General features: G+C 38.2%; 1 protein-coding gene across 3 annotated transcripts in view; it reads left to right on the top strand.

The window, feature by feature from the left end:
* LOC122844852 (seizure protein 6 homolog) overlaps window positions 1-18,015 on the top strand; it is a 118,617-nt gene extending 100,602 nt beyond the window's left edge. The window contains exons 10-18 of one of the 3 annotated variants that reach the window (XM_044140668.1): window positions 10,077-10,273; window positions 11,389-11,583; window positions 13,192-13,383; window positions 13,510-13,704; window positions 13,892-13,930; window positions 14,032-14,140; window positions 14,241-14,337; window positions 15,551-15,621; window positions 16,931-18,015. In XM_044140668.1, the coding sequence (XP_043996603.1) occupies window positions 10,077-10,273; window positions 11,389-11,583; window positions 13,192-13,383; window positions 13,510-13,704; window positions 13,892-13,930; window positions 14,032-14,140; window positions 14,241-14,337; window positions 15,551-15,577 (1,051 nt within the window). In that variant the 3' untranslated portion in view covers window positions 15,578-15,621; window positions 16,931-18,015. Of the gene's footprint in view, window positions 1-10,076; window positions 10,274-11,388; window positions 11,584-13,191; window positions 13,384-13,509; window positions 13,705-13,891; window positions 13,931-14,031; window positions 14,141-14,240; window positions 15,531-15,550; window positions 15,623-16,930 lie in introns of those variants that run through there. The other 2 variants (XM_044140669.1, XM_044140667.1) reach the window with 2 other exon arrangements.
* The last annotated feature ends 263 nt before the right edge of the window (window positions 18,016-18,278 follow it).

Genomic DNA, 18,278 nt, shown 5'->3' on the forward strand with positions numbered 1-18,278 from the left:
CCAGTCCACCCAAATGGAATCCAGCACACACGTACAGATGTCACAATGGACACGTGCGCACTGTGTGTCACCTTCACTCTTCACCTTCACAAGCTCCATCTCACATAGTCACACTTACACAAACACCCAGACATCTGCTTCTCCAGTCTCTGCACCTCTTATTGGTCTCAAATTAAGTGAAAAATAACCCATAACCTTGATTTCTTTTTACGGTGCATTGAGCATTTCTCTAAAACCAAAAAAAAGAAACGATTCCAGTGTTAGTATAGAAATTCAAATCTTGTCTCATTATCCTGTATAGATTCATCCGCTAGTTTCGGATGAGGGATTCAACCATTTCAGCATGTGCATCCGTCTTGACACAAAACAATACAGCACAAGTGATTTGTTTTATTGCTCAAAGCTGTTGCAGAGGCACAGCGAGAGGTTAAAATTAAGCTGGTAGGAATTCGCCTGAGGTCCCACCAAACAGACTGAGGAAAGACTCAGACTGTAGCTGGTGTACTGGTTGCATTCCTCGTTTACACAGGCTTGCAGTTGATTCCTTCAAATGCTATCTTTTCCATATCCATATTTTTTTTCTTGAGGACGCAGAGAAATGTCTTCTATTGCAACAGACCACTGTTTGTCTAGTATTTGTTCCAGAAATCCAGCTCTGAACAAGTATTTTTCATCCGCTTGTTCATTATTTCTACTTGTACGGCATCTGAAATTTCAGTCAGAAATGTTGAACGTATCGAGTAGGTGGCGGCAAGGTCAACATTTACGAATGCCCAGTTCAAGAAAAGAAAAACACAGAAATGTGTGTTCTTTGGCGAAACAGCTTCAGGTCCCACCACTTTCAAGTCTTGTCTTATTATTTCTGTGTTTTTGTGGCCTACCTACTGAGCAAAAGACCTGTAACACTGCTAGATCTACACATTGACCTGATTTAGAAAGTCATAAGGTTTACAAAAACAATTTAGTAAATCATGCAGAAATGCTAGACAGATTACACCAGAGTTTCTAGTCTGCTTCATTTGATTCAGTATGTATTAATTTCCACTTCTGTTTTTCATTTATAACGTATTTAAGCTGTATTGTACTGGAGGATGGCAGATGACACACATTTTAATCTAATGCGTCATGAAGCATTCAAGCAATAACACTGAATGTGCCACGACTTCCAGACGCTTTCCTGATATCAAAAGAGATAACGTTCACTTTCTTTGCATGAAAGGAAAACCGTCTGCTGTTGATCATTCATTATATTTCCAAACAGAACTACATCTGCATACAGTGGCAACTGTGCTCAAGTTGCTCTTATGTAACACAGCAATGATGCAGCACTGGCGGAATATTTTGGAAGTAAAGATTCAAATTTGCTGTTTTTTTAATAAGTCAATACTTATTTACCAATGTAAATAAATCCATAACCACCTTGCAACTTTGCATCCCAGCTCCAAGTTACTCCTGAGTTACTGGCAGTAACTTGGCACTGCAGAGGCCTGCTAAAGAGCCATTCATTTGATCCAGATGTGTTAAAAGGAGGGCACTCTTAAGGACTTGGGTCCCGCTGACTTAAAGTGTGTATTTCTTGAGATATTCTACTCAAGGTTATATTAAAAATCCTAAATTCAAATCCAGACATTCCTTGTTCTTTTTTATCCCTGTCAATCTCAGGTGAAGTAAGTCTATATTTAGACAAAAACCTGTTTAATAAATGGCCATTTTTAAAATTAGGTCCCAAAATAGGGTCTAGACGGTGGAGCAGTTGGCAGCATTATTAAGTTGCAGTATAAAGGTCTTGGGTTTGAATCCCAGGCTGGGGTCTCTCTGGATGGAGTCTGCATGTTTTCCTTGACCATGTGTGGTCCAGGTTCTCCAACTTCCTCCCACAGTTCAAAAACATGACTGTTGGGTTAATTGGTCTTTCTAATGTGGCCTTAGGTGCATGTGTGTGTGCATGGTTGTTTTGTGTGTTTCTGTGGCAACCTGCTCAGGGTGTCCCCAACCTCTTCCCTAATGACAGCTGAAGGCAGACAACAGCCACCCTACAGGAAAAGGCAAGGACGAAAGATGGACGTACCAAAACATATGCCTTTTTAGTCTAGATGGTTATGAACAGTTTGATATTATTCAAATGTATTTTCAATGCTCAGTGGGTAACCTCATCTCAGTATTGACACCTAAGGGTTTATTTGTTGGTTATTAAATTAGATATTTCTTATGATCACATTCCAATATGTCAATCAGATGAAAACATTTGCTTTGCAAAATAAGTTTGTGCATAACCCAAAATATTTTTGGATTGGAGAGAGTTAAATATTGCGTGAAGATCCTGAGCCAGGCTAAAACAGTGTTGGGCTAAGTATTCAAAATATTCTTTCATATTTTCCATTCTTTTCATTTATTTCAATCATTTATTTATTTGCAAAACAAAATCGAATTGTGTTACCAAAAGCTGTTTGATGAAAGCAGCAACAAGATTTCAGTTTTGCTGAACAGCCATGTTAGTGGGAATTGTAAAATCATACCGTGAGGAAAACAACGGAATTTTGAAAGAAAAATGTCAAAAGACAGGGAAGAATTATACCTTTCTGGTAGATGTTCTCTTACTGGTTGAATTAACACGAAACAAGCAGATACAACTGCACACCTCTCAGTGACATTTGTGAAGGACAGGATTTTCCTAAGCTATCTTTCAGGCTTACAAGCACTAAGATATGAGCCATCACATGGATTGTTCCACAAAATAATAGCGTGAGGCATACTAAGAAATAGTACACAGTGTCTGAATGCCACACAGGGCTTTGTGTGACCCGGCATCTCTCTCAGATCTTTAGGTCAAGATTAGAACTCTGTGATAAATCTCTGATGTTGAAAGTCTACCAGAGTACTTCGGATAACAAAGCTCAGAGAACAAAACGTATGTAAACAAGTTTGGTTTAAGGTAATCTGATTTTCATTCACGGATTTCTCTTGAAATTCTACCTGTTGGATGTTTGCTTTAATCTGGGCCACCAGAGGCAGCTCACTGTAAATTAATAGCGCCACGTCCAGCTTTAGTTTATCTCAAAGTCGGTCAGGCGTGGCTGTCGTGGCAGCCCCTCTGATCCCCGCAGACCCCGCCGTTACCTCTGTGTCCGCTCCGTTTAGCTTGAGAAACAGCATTCCTATAGGCTCGGTCAACGCGCAATTTGTGTCAAAGTGTGTTTGTGCGCAAAAGGCTCTTGTGGATAAGAGCTGTCTCATTATAAGGGTGGGAACACACTTTTCCACATTAATGAGAATGTTTTCTGTGTTATCATTCATCACTGTGCCTGTGCTGGCAATTACAGAGGAGCAGTGTGCATAATGAGGACTGATTAATTAATTTAGGCCAAACAGGAGGGCTGGCTCTTTGCTAATTAGTGCGGAGCATGGCTCGACCAGGAGCCAGAAACAAGAGGTTACAGCTGATATTCCCACCTGTAGGATACACCTCAGTAAATGCTTCAAATATAGATTAACATTCCGATTGCACCGCGTGCACCACTTTAAGTAGTGTTTATGTATGTTTACTGACCAGGAACAAGAGCATTTTAGTTTGGGTGGGTTGCATCCTCTAGTGGAGTTTCTGAAAATTACATGCTATCCCATAAGCCAGTGTATATACAGGTTGTCTTTGTGTGCTTCAAACTTATGTGCAGCTACAAAAAATAAATACATCTAAATGCATGATCTCCATGTTAGGAAGATTTAGAAGCCTTCTCCTGAAATGAAACAATTCCTATTCTGTCCGAGTTGCTGGAGATTAGCCGTGGCTTTTCTAAAGTTGTCAGGTTGATGAAGGAGACAAATGCCTCAAGGCCTGTGAAAAACAATTGTTCTCTCCTCATCCTCTCTGCTGAGCTGAGTCGGTGTGATTAGTATGCAGAGAGCTTCTACAAGTTCATTTTTTAAAATGGCACTCCAAAAGTTTGAAAAGGTCAAGACCTTGTTTTCAAACTGAAATATTTCATCAGATACAGTGCCTTTCATGACTGCTCATTAATATGTTTTATCACCTTACTACCAGAAACGTCAGTCACTATATTTAGATTTTGTGCATTGGACCAACATTAAGTAGTGCATAATTATGAAGTGGAAGAGGACTTTTAAGTTTAAAGTCAGGCAGGACTTTGTCTTCCACCCTCTTTACTGTGAAACTTTGAAACAAAATCTAGTGGAACTAATTATCTTAGCAGTTGGTTCACTAGTTAAACTTTCTTTAAATAAATATAAGCTGTGAAAGAATCAGAGGTACATTAGAGAAAACTAGTCAACAAACCACATTAACTTCACAAAAGATACACCAGACATGTATATAGATAGTTTTGGAGAAGGTTAAATATTAGTAAGTTTTAGAACAATGTCCAGGTGTGCTGTGGTGGCACAGGGATTAAGCTCAACCCGGCTGTCGCAGGTTCGATTCCCTGCCTGGCGACCTTTGCCGCGTGTCTGCTCCCTTCTCTTGTTTCAGTCATTTAAACCTCCAGTGGTTGCAATGGTGAAAATAGTGAATTTTCTGTCAATTCACTATCAAATACAGGCCACTAGAGCCAATAAAACCTTAAAAAATGTCCTTCTTAAAGGACAGACTCCTTTAAAAGGAGTTTGTCTTTCTGAAAGGAAAGACAGACTCCTAGGGTTTATCACAAAACGTGTGGCAAACACGTTAAATGGGTGTTCTGATCAGATGAAACCAAAGTTTATGTTTTTGGCCATTATGCAAAATGCTATCTTTGCTAGGAAACTAATGCTGTTCGACATCCTGAACACACCATCACTATTGCAACTCACAATAGCATCGTGATATGAGGATGTTTTTCTTCAGTGGGAGCAGAGGTTTGCCTTCCAGCAGAACAAAACTCCACTGAACAAAGTTTAGCCATCACTACACTGATGTTTGAGAAAGGCTGACTTCTCAAACATGAAAAGTCCAGACTTAAATCTGAATAGAAACTAACTTTCTTGACATCCTAAATGTGGTTCCTCAAGGTTTTGATTCATGGAGGCTGAATAAAAATGAATGCCACAATTTTCAGATGTACAAAGGTTTTTTGAAATCGTAACAAAATTGTGTTTTCTTAGTTAGCATAAAATAAATACAATAAAGTCTATCATTGTGAAAGAACACACTGAGTTCAAGGGGCATTAATACTTTTCCAAGGCACAGTGATAGCACACTAATCAAATCTTTTTCTTTACATTTCAAGGAAGTGCACTTCAATTTTGTGTGCATGTTATTTTGCTTCACTTTATTCCTACGGGTCACTCATTAAGACATTCTTGCCGCTGGCTGCTTCCAGGTCATAGACAGTGGCCCAACAGTATTCCAGTAGTCTTAAAAGAGCCACCTGTCAGAGGTCTGAAAAGGCACCACACATTTGGATTCTTCTGTTCTGGCACCATGATCGTGGACGTACTCAAAGTGGTCTGTTAAGTTAACACAATCAGTCATTTAAACCTCCAATGGTGGCAAAATTCTCAATTATTCACAGTGAATGGAGGGACTTCTTTTAAAAGAGATAAAATGCCATGACTGAAGGTAATCACTCTGCGAGACTGCCAACTGGCAAACAAATGTCCTTCCCTCAAGTGTAGCCTGAAATCAAGGGGAGCTGTTTTTGGAGGGGAAACAATAAAATGCTGAGAACCGGGAAGCCTTGATGAGATAATCAGCAGGTAGAGGAAAGCGAAATAATTCACTAAGAAATAAACCAACTTGTTGTGTGTCTCACAGACGCTGCCCGAGGTTTTATTCTGACTAAATACGCCTAGCCATCTGGAAGGGCTTTTAACCTGCAGACCATGAAAGCACCACTGATAGAGAAAAGAAAGGAGGGGGAAAAAAATCACCTGTGGCTGATATTCCAATAAGGGTTTGGATGGCTGACTGAAATCAGATGTTACACACACATGTGAGGAAAAAGCAAGCTGTTGAAATTTGCACCTTATTCTGTTGAAAAAAATTGAAAGGAAGATTTTATTTGCCATTGCAGTTCATTCACTGGTAGCAGAAAGACGCGTCCAGATTAGAGATTTCCAGAGGTGCTCTTACTGCAGTGCCTTGCAAAGTTATATATTTTCACTGAAATTGCAGCTGCAAGACTCTGCTAGGCTTACATATCTTTTGCTGCCTCTAACATGTTTTCTTCGAGGATCACCCGGGTCTTATCTCAATCCTTTCAATAACTCCCTTCAGCTTCCATCTTCCTGCTGAAGAAAAGCATCCTAACATCATTATGTTGTCACCACCATGTTTCACCACGGGGCTGGTATGTTCAGTGTAATAAGCATTGTTATTCCTTCATCAAAATATTTCACTTCTACGGTTTGTTTCAATGGTGTAAAAAGACAAAACCATAGAATAACACTCTGGTAACACTCACTATATTGCACCTTTGACTAGTCAAGTCAAAAGATTTTACCACAAGTGCCACACCTCTCACACACCATGTGTTCCTGTGCTAAGGAACACATGGTGTTCTCACTAAAACCAGGAAGATAGAGCACATAACACCAGTTTTAAAGTCCCTCCACTGGCTCCCTGTAGCTCAAAGAATAGACTTTAAAATACTGTTGTTAGTTTATAAATCACTGAATGGTTTAGCACCACAATACATTAAAGATCTGCTGCTGTTGTATCAACCTTCCAGACCTCTCAGGTCTTCTGGTTCTGATCTGCTCTGCGTCCCCAGAACCAGAACCAAACGAGGAGAAGCAGCATTTAGCATCTATGCACCAAAAATCTGGAACAAACTTCCAGAAAACTGTAAAACAGCTGAAACACTGACTTCCTTTAAATCTAAACTAAAAACCCACTTGTTTAGAGTTGTATTTGAAACGTAATCAATTGCAAATTTATTGATGGAATCTGACTTGATGTGTTTTTATTGTTGATTCTATGTTGCATTGTATTTTTGTGTTTGATTTGATGTGAAGCACTTTGAAATGCCTTGCTGCTGAAATGTGCTATACAAATAAAGTTTGATTTGATTTAAGGACACGTCAGCAATAGAAATATCGCCACAATCACCAAAGAATAACATAATTTAATCACGCACTACGACATGCTGTCTACTTCAAGAACTACTCGCTCGCCTCCGAATGCTGGATGCTCAAAACTAAACGTATAATGCGATGTTGCCGTTTGCTTTTTAGTTAATTTGGCTAATAGTTAACTGAAACCTGTGGGCACTCAAACAGCACCAAGATGAAATTCCCATTCGCTTGATACCTGAGTGTGAAAAATGAGAGATGGTAATATCACAGCAAAAGTAACATGGCAGAGTCGACATTCTAAATTCCACCCTTGTTTCCAATATTCATGCTCTCAAGCCGTTAAAGGCAACACAAATGACAGATCTTGATATTACACCAGGTCTCCTTTATTTTAATTTCACATAGGCTAAAACGTTACACACGTTGGGTACATTTATGTAATTTAATCACACACAGATAGAAAATATTTCGTAAATATGTGACTTCTAAAGGCTATTCCTTTGGATTTAATTTAAAAATATCCTAGCGGATAATTTCCATCCAAGTCACAATTATTCTCTACTTGTTGTTGCTCTATCACACACAATGCAACTAAATACGGTACATTAAAGTTTTTGAAGAAAATTATGGCGTATGAAAACATCTGCAGTGCACTTTATTATTTATACAAGTTAGAAGAAGCACTTTACAGCACAAGTCAGTATTGTTATTAGTTGTTTCTGGTACAAGAACTTCATCTTAATCTCTCCAGAAGTAAGTGGGTTTACTTTTGCTTTTGTGGCTCTGTTAGGACTACTTTACATGTTTATGTGCCGTTGATTCTTACATCACAGCAAGTCTCAGATTTAACAGCACAGCACTTCATTTGTGACTCAGATGGGTTTTGGCAGCAGTGTGCTGGCTTTGTAGGCAATTCCTTGCAAATTTGTTCGCCACTGACAGACTGATGAAATGACTCAAGTGGTCAGCCAGCCGAGTGTTAGAGCTTTCCCACTGGTTGTCCCTCATTAAAAAAAGGTTTTGGCACAGCTTCTTTTTTACCACAGCGTCTGTGTTGCACGAGCCAACGTGATCTCTCGGCACTCAGACTCCGCATGCTATGACGATGATGAAAAGAACTAGATGTTCAAATGTGCAGAGCTGCTTCACAACAGATGACGCCAACAACCCTCGGTGAATACACACACAGTGAGTCTTTCGTGGAAAGGGAGGCCTCTCGAGCTGTCAGGTCTGGTGTGTGAGACGCATGCAACTAATATATTGTGGAAAATATTGCAATGCTTTCACATGTCCTTGTGCATTGAAATACAAACTGCCTTCTTATGGTTGTGTTGAAGAAAGTGTGACTGGTCAGAGCTAAAAGAGATTTTAAAAATAGTAGAACTCTCGCTTTCTCTGCTCAAAGCAAACTACGTCTGATAAATAGATGCTCGTCAGCATGTGGTCACTCTTGAAGACAAGCCAAGTCTCCCTTATTGATTTAATTCTGGTCTGTGTTAATAAATTCAAAGCAGACACAATTTCTCAATATATTCTTGGTAGCCTGGTGTTAGGTGAGACACATGTGATATGTATCCCAAAAGGTCTCTTCTCCTCTCTATCTGCAACCCATTTTGAAAAGATGGCATTTGGTGGTATAATTTTAATAGATAAATCCTTATCCTGATACTGAACTGATTTATATTGTGCAGCCAATCAATACAGATATATTTTTTGTAAGACAATCTGTACAACTCACTAAGATTCCTTTTACTCATCTAACTTTCCATTCCATACTGTCAAACTACTGATGAAAAGAAGAATTTATTTTTAAGTCAATCAGTGACAGCAGACTTCTTTTTCACATTTAAACATAGACTTTGAATTACATTCCCTTGCAAAATTGTTTTAAAACCTTGTTTTTTTTGTACTTATTGTTAATTTAGAAGTGACAAACTTCATATCGTTTTATTGCCACTTTATGTGACAGACCAACACATGTCATACAGAGCTGTGGTAACAGGAGAGTGAAAATAATACAACGTCTTAAAGACGATGTGTGTCATACTTGGAAGATGGGTAAAAAGAAAGCCACTACTGAAAGCAATCAACAGGGACATGGAAGCTTCTCTGAATTCAGCGGAAGGTGAACGAAAAGGAAAACCTGTCTGAGCAAAAGATTTGAGACTTAAATGATCCCAAACAAGCATCCGGAACTTCAGATGAACAGCTTCTATCAAAGCATATTCATGAGTTAAAATAGCCCAATCAAAGTGCAAACTTAAAAACTATTGAGGAATGTGAAATTTGATTTCATATGTACTTTCATCTAATCGGACAGATCTTGTGGGGGTGTGGGGGGGTTGTTATTGTTTGCAGAGAAGACCTGGCAAAACATTCAGTTTGTACTTAAATGTCCACAGGTGCAGAACTAGATTCTGCAATTACAGTAGAAGGAGCACAGATAAGTTTTTGAGGCATAGTTGCAAATAATATTTCTGAACTGTTTATCATTTTTCTTTCCATGGTGATAAACTGCTTCACCACATAAGAACCAAATAAAATAAATTGAAATTTCTGGCTCTAATTTTACAAAAAGTAAAAATGTCCAAAGGTTAGGAATACTTTACCATCTAGATAAGATTTCAATAGTTGGATTGACAATGTCACTGTATTTTCATCGTGTCTGTCTGTGTGTCCCATTTTAACTCTCCAGTGTTGATTCTCATCCATTGTTGACATTTTCCCCCATTTACATTGAATGTTCCATTTGTTTCTTTAATTTGTTCCTCACCTTGGATTCCTCCAATGTAGTCATTTGCCCATACTGTAGATCCACATCATTATGTATTGAAGCAATCGAGGCTAGCAGGGTGTAAATGATTTAGTGTTTACTCTGCACCGCTCTGTTCCAATACAGACAGAATTACAAATTTCAAAGTATTGCTGACATCACCCTATATCTCCAGTTTCTCCTTTCATTGGCTAATAAACACGTCATGAACTTAACACTGCTTCTCTGCCATAGAGTTGTAAATTCTTTTTATGGGTGCATTTATGGGTGTGACTTTTTTGTTGGTTTGTTTCAGTCTCAATCTGGGTAAGAACGACCAACTTACATTCTACGATGGTGACGACCTGACGGGCAACATCCTGGGCCAATACAGCGGCGCACGGCCGCACTTCAAACTCTACACATCCATGGCCGATGTCACTATTCAGTTCCAGTCCGATCCTGCCACTAACATCTACGGCTACAACAACGGCTTTGTAGTTCACTTCTTTGGTAAGCTGAGCGTACCCTCTTCCAAAACGGATATGTACACTTTGACGTTTTTCACATTTTGTCAGATCCTTCCATATATTTGAATATATATATTATCATAGCTTCATGTTAACATAAAGTGTGTTAAAAACCTGGAAAGTGAGGTGTACATCTGTATTTAATGCCCTTGAGTCAATTTAATGTTCAACCAACTTTCATTTTAGTCAAAGGAGCAAGTCTTTTGGGGTATGTCTCTAACAGCTTTCAACATTGCCCTTTTTTTTCTTTTTCTTTCTTTTTTTTTTTTTTTTACAAAATAGCTTCGATGAACATTATCTATCCCCAATATGCCCACAGCATGTTGTAGCCACCACCACGTTTGTACACGTTGGTGTGCTTAAGGTGATGTACACCTTTACATTTCTACCACAGTGTTTGGAATATACACCAAAACGTTCCATCACACCAGAGCACCTTTCTACGTGAACATGCATTCCCACATGGCCTGCGAAATATGAAAAAGGTCAAGGGGTATAAATCCTTCTCCAAGTCTTTGAAATATTTTTCTAAAAGAACTCTTGCTTGCAGAATGTTCAAATAAAATCAGTTACTTAAAATTAAACCATCTTGCTAAACCCCCACACCTCACACCAAGAACAAGAGTGGAATATATTTTCTGAGGGACGGAATGCAACCGTTGCCTCTATCCTCCCGTCTCCTACTGTGCTGCTGTCAGTCTTTTCACTTACCTCAGATGCACAAAATTAAGCAACACCAAACAAAGAAGCACAATAATAGCGCAGACATCAATATCAACCGCCTTTACCCAATGTTTTTTATGCTGCTGGCCATCTATGAAGAGATTGACGGCTGCCAGATTACATGCTGTGTTCCTTCCAGCACATCACAGTCTTCTATTTAGAGTTTCCTCTCCAACAGTGGCTTTTTAGACCACGGCAGAACACACACAATTGTGCTGTCATGCTCCTTCCCTCCAGAGGCTGTTGCATATTAATGCTTCACTCTCCTTAAGGCTGTGTAGTGCTATTCTGGGTTGTATTTTATTATAAAAAATGCTTCAGTTTGTCTAGGACCATTTCTTTTTCTTATTTGACCCACTGCTCAATTGTTAACAGAGGTGCCAAGGAATGACACTTGTCCTGAACTGCCGGAGATCTCCAACGGCTGGAAGAGCACATCCCACCCCGATCTCATCCATGGCACAGTGGTCACCTACCAGTGCTACCCGGGATTTGCGTTGGTAGGCTCCGAGATCCTCATGTGCCAGTGGGATCTTACTTGGAGTGGCGACGTGCCAAAGTGTGATGAAGGTGAGACGAAGCCAATGGATGTCTTCTTAGTTATTCATATGGTACATAATTGATATACTCTGAGGATGTCTACAATTCCATTTGCAAAAGGTTGTGCAGAAGTTATTCAGACTCTTGAGCTCCTCCACTTTTTTTCCCGAACACTTATTGCCTCTTATCTACTTCTGCATACTTTGTACTATTTGAACCATTCAACTTTTCCCATATTATGCTCATTTGTAATATGGTAAAAGTTTATGTAATGTTCAGCTTTTTTGTGATCATCTTGGGCTCCATTGAAATAAATAGACTATCCCATAATTGCTGAAAAATTGTTCTAAAAACTTTGCACTCTTTCACAGCTAACTATTTCTACATATTTTCACATTTAAACACCATTCAAACTTTAAAATGTAGTCATATCCTTCAACTACATAAGCTACTTCTGTTTACTTCAGCTTCTTTTACAGATTTTATAAAATCTATCGTCACGTTTTTGTTTGCAGTATTTTCAGTCTTCAAAAAAGAAAAAACAACCCTATTTCTAAACCTCCTAACACCTTCTCATAACCCTACATTTGACTGTATTTTCAACCGTAATTCCATCTTTTTGGTTGGGTTTGAAAAGGGCAATTTCAACACACAAAATCAGTAAAATTAATAAACTAGATGTCTTCATTCATGAGGAGATCGTTAAGATTTCTCACTGAAGCTGCTAAACACTGTTGGCTAGAAATACATCATGTGTGCTCAAACACTTTTCCATATGGATCAACTCCTTTCAACTCTACCTGCCATTACATTGGTCATTATTCCACCTAAACAAGGTTTCATGGTGGAAACCCAACAAATTCTACATCTTGTGACTTTTTAGCCATTTCTTTAGAGAAAGTGTGAATGTATAGAACTGTATGTATCATGCACCAGCTATTGCTGACTCTTTCTTAACAGAGAGCTTAAACATTACTATTATCAAACCTTCATTGCTTTGTAAAGACTGGTGAAACTCTTCCTAGACCGAGTCCTCAAATCCATGCCTCATGAGCCTTTGTCCTGCAATGTTTATGTGGCTGTGGTCCAGCAAATCTGAATCAAACTTCCTAAATTCATCATTTGTATTAATGTAAAATCCCAAAGGGTTTTTTTTTTGTGTGTGTGTTCACACTCCCAACATTTACAAAGAGACGTTTGGGTCTCTTGCGGATATTTGCGGCAAATTGTAGAAAAGGCCAGTGAAATTATATGAGACTAGAAAGGGTTTGAAAAACTAAAATAATTTAGAAGCTGCTTAAATTTACATGACAAAATATCTTAAATAAAAAATATATATATCTGCTTCAAGCTAAAACGTTTTGCAAGGTCCCTCTCTGCGAGAGCTTTTTTGACAATAGATAAATTCTTTTTAATTTTTCTTTACAAGGAGCGTGTGGGATAAAAACAAACTTTCAAGGTAATGTGCATTTCAGTTATCAAGTAGCTTAGACATACAGGAATGCATATCTAAAAAATGAAAGTATTTATATCTCATTTTGCTGATTGTTTAGGGGAATTTGTGACTGCTCTAACCTCTTCAGCTCTTATAGCCGCAGGCTGTAAACAAGTTATCATTCCCTCCTTGTTCCACATCAGTCCTGACGTGCCGAGATCCAGGAAACGTGGAGCACAGTCGGAAGGTGATCACAGGCCCCCGCTTCAACGTCGGCTCCACCGTGCAGTTCGTCTGTAACAAAGGCTACGTTCTGTCTGGCTCCAGTCTCCTCACCTGCAACAACCGGGATTCAGCAGTACCCAAGTGGAGCGACAGACTGCCCAAGTGTGCCCGTAAGTTGCTCACACCTGTTTGTGTTACATTTCCTGAAATCGAGAGCCCACAATTACTTCACGTTGTCAATCTTTCAAAGACTGACGTTGTGAATTTCTTTATTTTTTTTCCCATACGATCTTCAGCTGAGAAGTACGAGCCTTGCAGAAACCCCGGTGCAGCTTCCACCAGCATCCAGAGCTCTGAAAAGGCCTTTTATCAAGCGGGTGAGATTCTTACGTTCTCCTGCGCTGCAGGCTACGAGCTGCGGGGTGGTGCCACCATCTATTGTGTCCCCGGACACCCGTCACAGTGGAACAGCACTCCTCCTGTCTGCAGAGGTAAAGCGTCGAGTTTTTGCCAAACATTCCCCTTTTTTTAACATTTTGTCTAAACATTTAGGATTGCACCGCGGTCTCACATTGATTCTGATGCTGTTTGTACTATTTCTACACCTAAGTGTTGTATGTAGGTGTGCACTGTGCTTTTGTACAGCTTCTTGACAAAGAAGATTTTGTGTCTTTGTAGCATCCTCAGCGCAGTATGTGAATCAACGAAGGCTTGATGGTGAGCCATGTTACAAAGAGTCTCAAACCCAGTTAATATTGATGTTTCTTTGTTGCGAAAATTGCACAAAATATTGACTGTTTTTCTTTTTCTTTTTTTAGTTGTTAGTATGGATTACAGCATGGAGGGGACCAATATTACCCTTGCAGTTTTTATTCCAACTGCAATCGTCTTGGTGATTGTTTTGGGGATTTATGTCTACTTTGCGAAGTGAGTAATATCTTTAAACTTTATACCCTGTATTTGCAGTCATAGGCGGCTTTGCAGGATGTTCTCTGATTTATTTATTTTTTTTCCACGCTTTGCTCAGACTTCAAGGGAAATCAGTCAGAATGCCGACATCCTCTCCACCGTATGACAACATGACGGAAGAGTCGGCTTTCGACAACCCTATTTATGAAAGTGGAGTAAGTACGGATGTCATGAGCATGCAGGACGTTGATTCGCAGAACACCAGTGTGCTGTCCTGATCCTCCTCCATCCCGCCGCTGTCATCTCAACGTCATCTCATTTCACGCCAGCAGAGGGCACCTTCACCCTCCATCGCCATCAGTATCATCAGTGAGGGCAAATACTGAGCATTGTGATATAATTTGCCTGTTGGGATATTCCATACTTCATTTCTGTATAGTGGCATTTTTCATCTTTCTGTTCCCTATTACAATTGTAATGTTGTTCATTTTGAAGTCATTCCACTTTATCTAACCAGATTGATAAATGATCATAAAGCCCCGTCTGGGAAATTTAAGTTGCATTTCCATACTCTGCCTGCCTTTGCTTGCTTACGTCATCTTGCCACAAATACACACAACATAATACACTGTCATGCAAAGGTGGTAATAATAATAACATAATAATATTTAATTTTATTTATAATGCCCTTTACATGTCAAATTGAAGACTTAAAGGGCAAGTATTCATGTCTTTTCAACTATTTCACATACATATTAGTGAATTACAACGACAGACCTTCATTAATATTTGTATTATTTTGCATGAAAGACCAACACAAACTAGAGTACACAAAATCTTTCATTGGTTGTCAAGTTTGTTTGCACTTACATCCAGCCCTCTTACTCCAAAATCACCAAGCAACCACCTTTCAAGATTTGGTTTAGTAAAACACAAGTCAAAAGTATTGTATTATGATGAAGTTTTTTTTGTTTGTTTGTTTTACTATTACAAATACAAATGCAATCTTTGTTTCTGTGGTACGTATTTGTATGTAGCCCATTCTTCTCTGATACCAATTACAGTCGAGTACCTATATGCATTCGGATGTTATTTTATCAGAAAAAATGAAATTGGTTGCACTGGATTTTTCTGTTGGTGCTGGAGTAAAAGGGGCAATATATACGTGCACATTAGTTTGTTTTAGTACAAAAGTTTAAAAACCTTAAATTATTTCCTTTAACTTCACAATCATCCACTATTTTGTTTTAAGACGCATTACAATCCAGTTTGTGGTTGTAACATGATAAATCCCTACAAGTTCAAGTGGTAGGTATACTTTTACAACTTCTGTTTTAATGTAAGGCTAAACAGCACACAGCTATTGCTGTTATTTGTATTAGCAGTTTTAAGCTTTCCCCATTATTCTTCTTTTCTCTGCTTCTGCAGCATTGGCAGACCCGTTGTAGATACTAAACCCTGTCAGTATTTCCACTTTGGCTTTACTGCACAACTACAAGGTGAGATTTCCCTCTATCAACTAAAGCCACAGCATGTTTCCTGTCCAGTGATCCTGCTGCCACATGTTTTTAGCTTTATCTGGTAATATTTCCACAAATGTTGATCTTGTTGTGGTTTTTATTTATTGCTTATTTTTTATTTATTTATTATTGCTAATTAAACTGCTGTAAAATATCACAGTAGATGGTTTTCATAAGAACTGTGAATATATTCATTTCCTAATGTTGTAAATTCTACAAATACAGCCACACAACTTTCTAGGAGTTTGGCTGGCATATAAAACAACAGACCTTTAGCAGGTATTAGCAGTCTAGTTCAGTCAGGGACTCTGAAATTTAACATTTAAGAATACTTTTATTAGGACCTCTAACAAAATCAGGAAATGAGACGGCAGCATCCCTTGTTATCTAGTAAATACCAATTATGCATAAATTGTCATTTTAATTTTTTACTTTAATAATTTCCTGTCCTTTCTCTTTGATGTTAATCAATCAGTAAATGTGAAAGTGAAAAATGCTTTAATGTTTGGAGAAACTTCAAAGGCAGTTTTTGAAATGGGCAATGTGACTCACCACCAAAAAATAAATTATGCTTATTGCTTCCAGAACAATTTTTTAAAGCTCTGCTTGCATGTTCAGTCAAAGGGGAATGAGTGCCACATGTGTTATGAGTACTGCATATATGTAGCTAGTTGAATTTTGATTTCTGGTTTTCAATTTGTAGCAAACAAAAAGGGCTACTGTAATATTTTTGTTTAGGGAATCTCAAGTACATTTGAGCATGTCTAAATCTAAAATTAAAACATAGATGGAGCAAAGCTAAATCCGGCTGTTCTACACTTTAGAATTTTTTGGAAATAAAAAACAACATTTATCCTAAATGTGAAAACCCAGAAACTAGGTAATTGGGCAGGAGGAGGTGCAAAAAGAGAATGTTGCCAAGTGTGCTATTACTTTTGGTTTATCTGCTCCCTTCCAAAGAGTCCATTACAATTAATGGTTATAATCAATAACTCATTTCTGAATTATTTATTGGGGCTTTTGTGTTTTTTGTGTTGACATTATAGGGATAAAATAAACCAAAATAAGTGACCAGAACACTTAAGCATGATTAAAAACACAAACTCTGTTCAATTTTTAAGTAATTACCTGACAACAATAGCTTGATTTGTCAAAAATATTTAACTATTCAGCATCAGTGTGTCAGTCAAATCATAAAACTATGCTAAGAATACCTTAAATAAACATATTAAGCTTGAACTGTAACTTTAATGAAATTTTTAATCAGTCGTCTCTCTGGTTTTCACAGGACAAAATGAGAAACTTTTAGAGGTGTCCATTTAAAGCAGGAACTGCTCAAGCTTTGGCTTTTTGGACCCTCTCTGCACTGCTCATGGTTATTTGCCGACACTTTATTTTAATCAATATCTTCTTTCACCTTCTGCTATGTTTGTATTAATGTAAATAAGTCTCTCTTTCCTGCACAGTCGAATCTGTGATCCTGTTTAACGCCATGGTGATATTTTTATAAAGTAAGTCGTTGATGACCATTGGTGATTGTATGTTTTTAAGTACTTTTTGATGGCCTCAGCGAGTTACATGTAAAGAGGAGGGAAATGATTAGATTTTTGTTTTGGGTTTGTTTGTTTTTTTTACGATCCCCCTACATTCCACAGTTTTTGTCAATTTTATCATGACTTTTTTTTTTCTTCTTCTTTTTTCTGTGTGTTTGGGACTGCTATTTGTAAATAAACTGCCTGTCCAATATGAGTGCCTCACGACTGACTATAACCTGAGAGATCACACATGAAAACATTTGTATGACTTGAATCTAGATTGAACTATTATTTGATATTGTTTCGGCTTACCGTAGCACTCCACCTCACCTTCATATAATCTCTCTTCAAAGTATTTATGGAAGAATTTTCCACCAGCCGATGTGTGGTTTCCAGCAACATATAGCCTCAGATACGTTTTTCATCCGTCATGAATGCCGGTGTTCTTACTGTACGCCACTTCTTAAAATCTGCCTCAAAGAATCAGTAGCATCGACTGGTCGCAGTAAACCCCCTCGTTTTAAAACACAGAAATATAATTCAATGATGTTACAAAAATGATTTGCATAGCGCAGTCTGTACAATAACAAAAAAAAATTATATATATATATATATATATATAAAAAATTGACGAGTGGCGATGAAGCTGTTTTGCATCTGCTTGTGTTGAATTTGAAGATGGACGTATTTATCACATCTGTGTGTTTGCTTTTCGCTGTGAAAGCTGTTTTCTTTCAGCCTCACAGCCGCTGCAGCCACACCCAGGAAACCACATCACCTTAAGTGTATATATGATTCCCTGAATAATAATAAAATTAACATTTGTTTTAATCTCTGTCATTGACTCCTTGAGTGAATTTATTTTTGTCTACAAGTACTCTACGAGTTAGAACAAAACTTGTGGAGACAATGTACTTTTTTTATTATTATCATAAGGATCAAATGTAATATTGGGAGAATTAAGTGTTCTCAAATAGACTGGGTTTAGTCTAACTGTATTGTTTTGTGTCTTTGCTAGAAGAATCTCGCAGTGTGGGTGTCTGAAGAACCATAGGGTGAACTGTAGTGGCACTTTTTAAACACTAGATGGTAGCAGAGTAA

This window comes from Gambusia affinis, linkage group LG15 (genome assembly GCF_019740435.1).
Source record: "Gambusia affinis linkage group LG15, SWU_Gaff_1.0, whole genome shotgun sequence".
NCBI classification, from domain to species: domain Eukaryota; kingdom Metazoa; phylum Chordata; class Actinopteri; order Cyprinodontiformes; family Poeciliidae; genus Gambusia; species Gambusia affinis.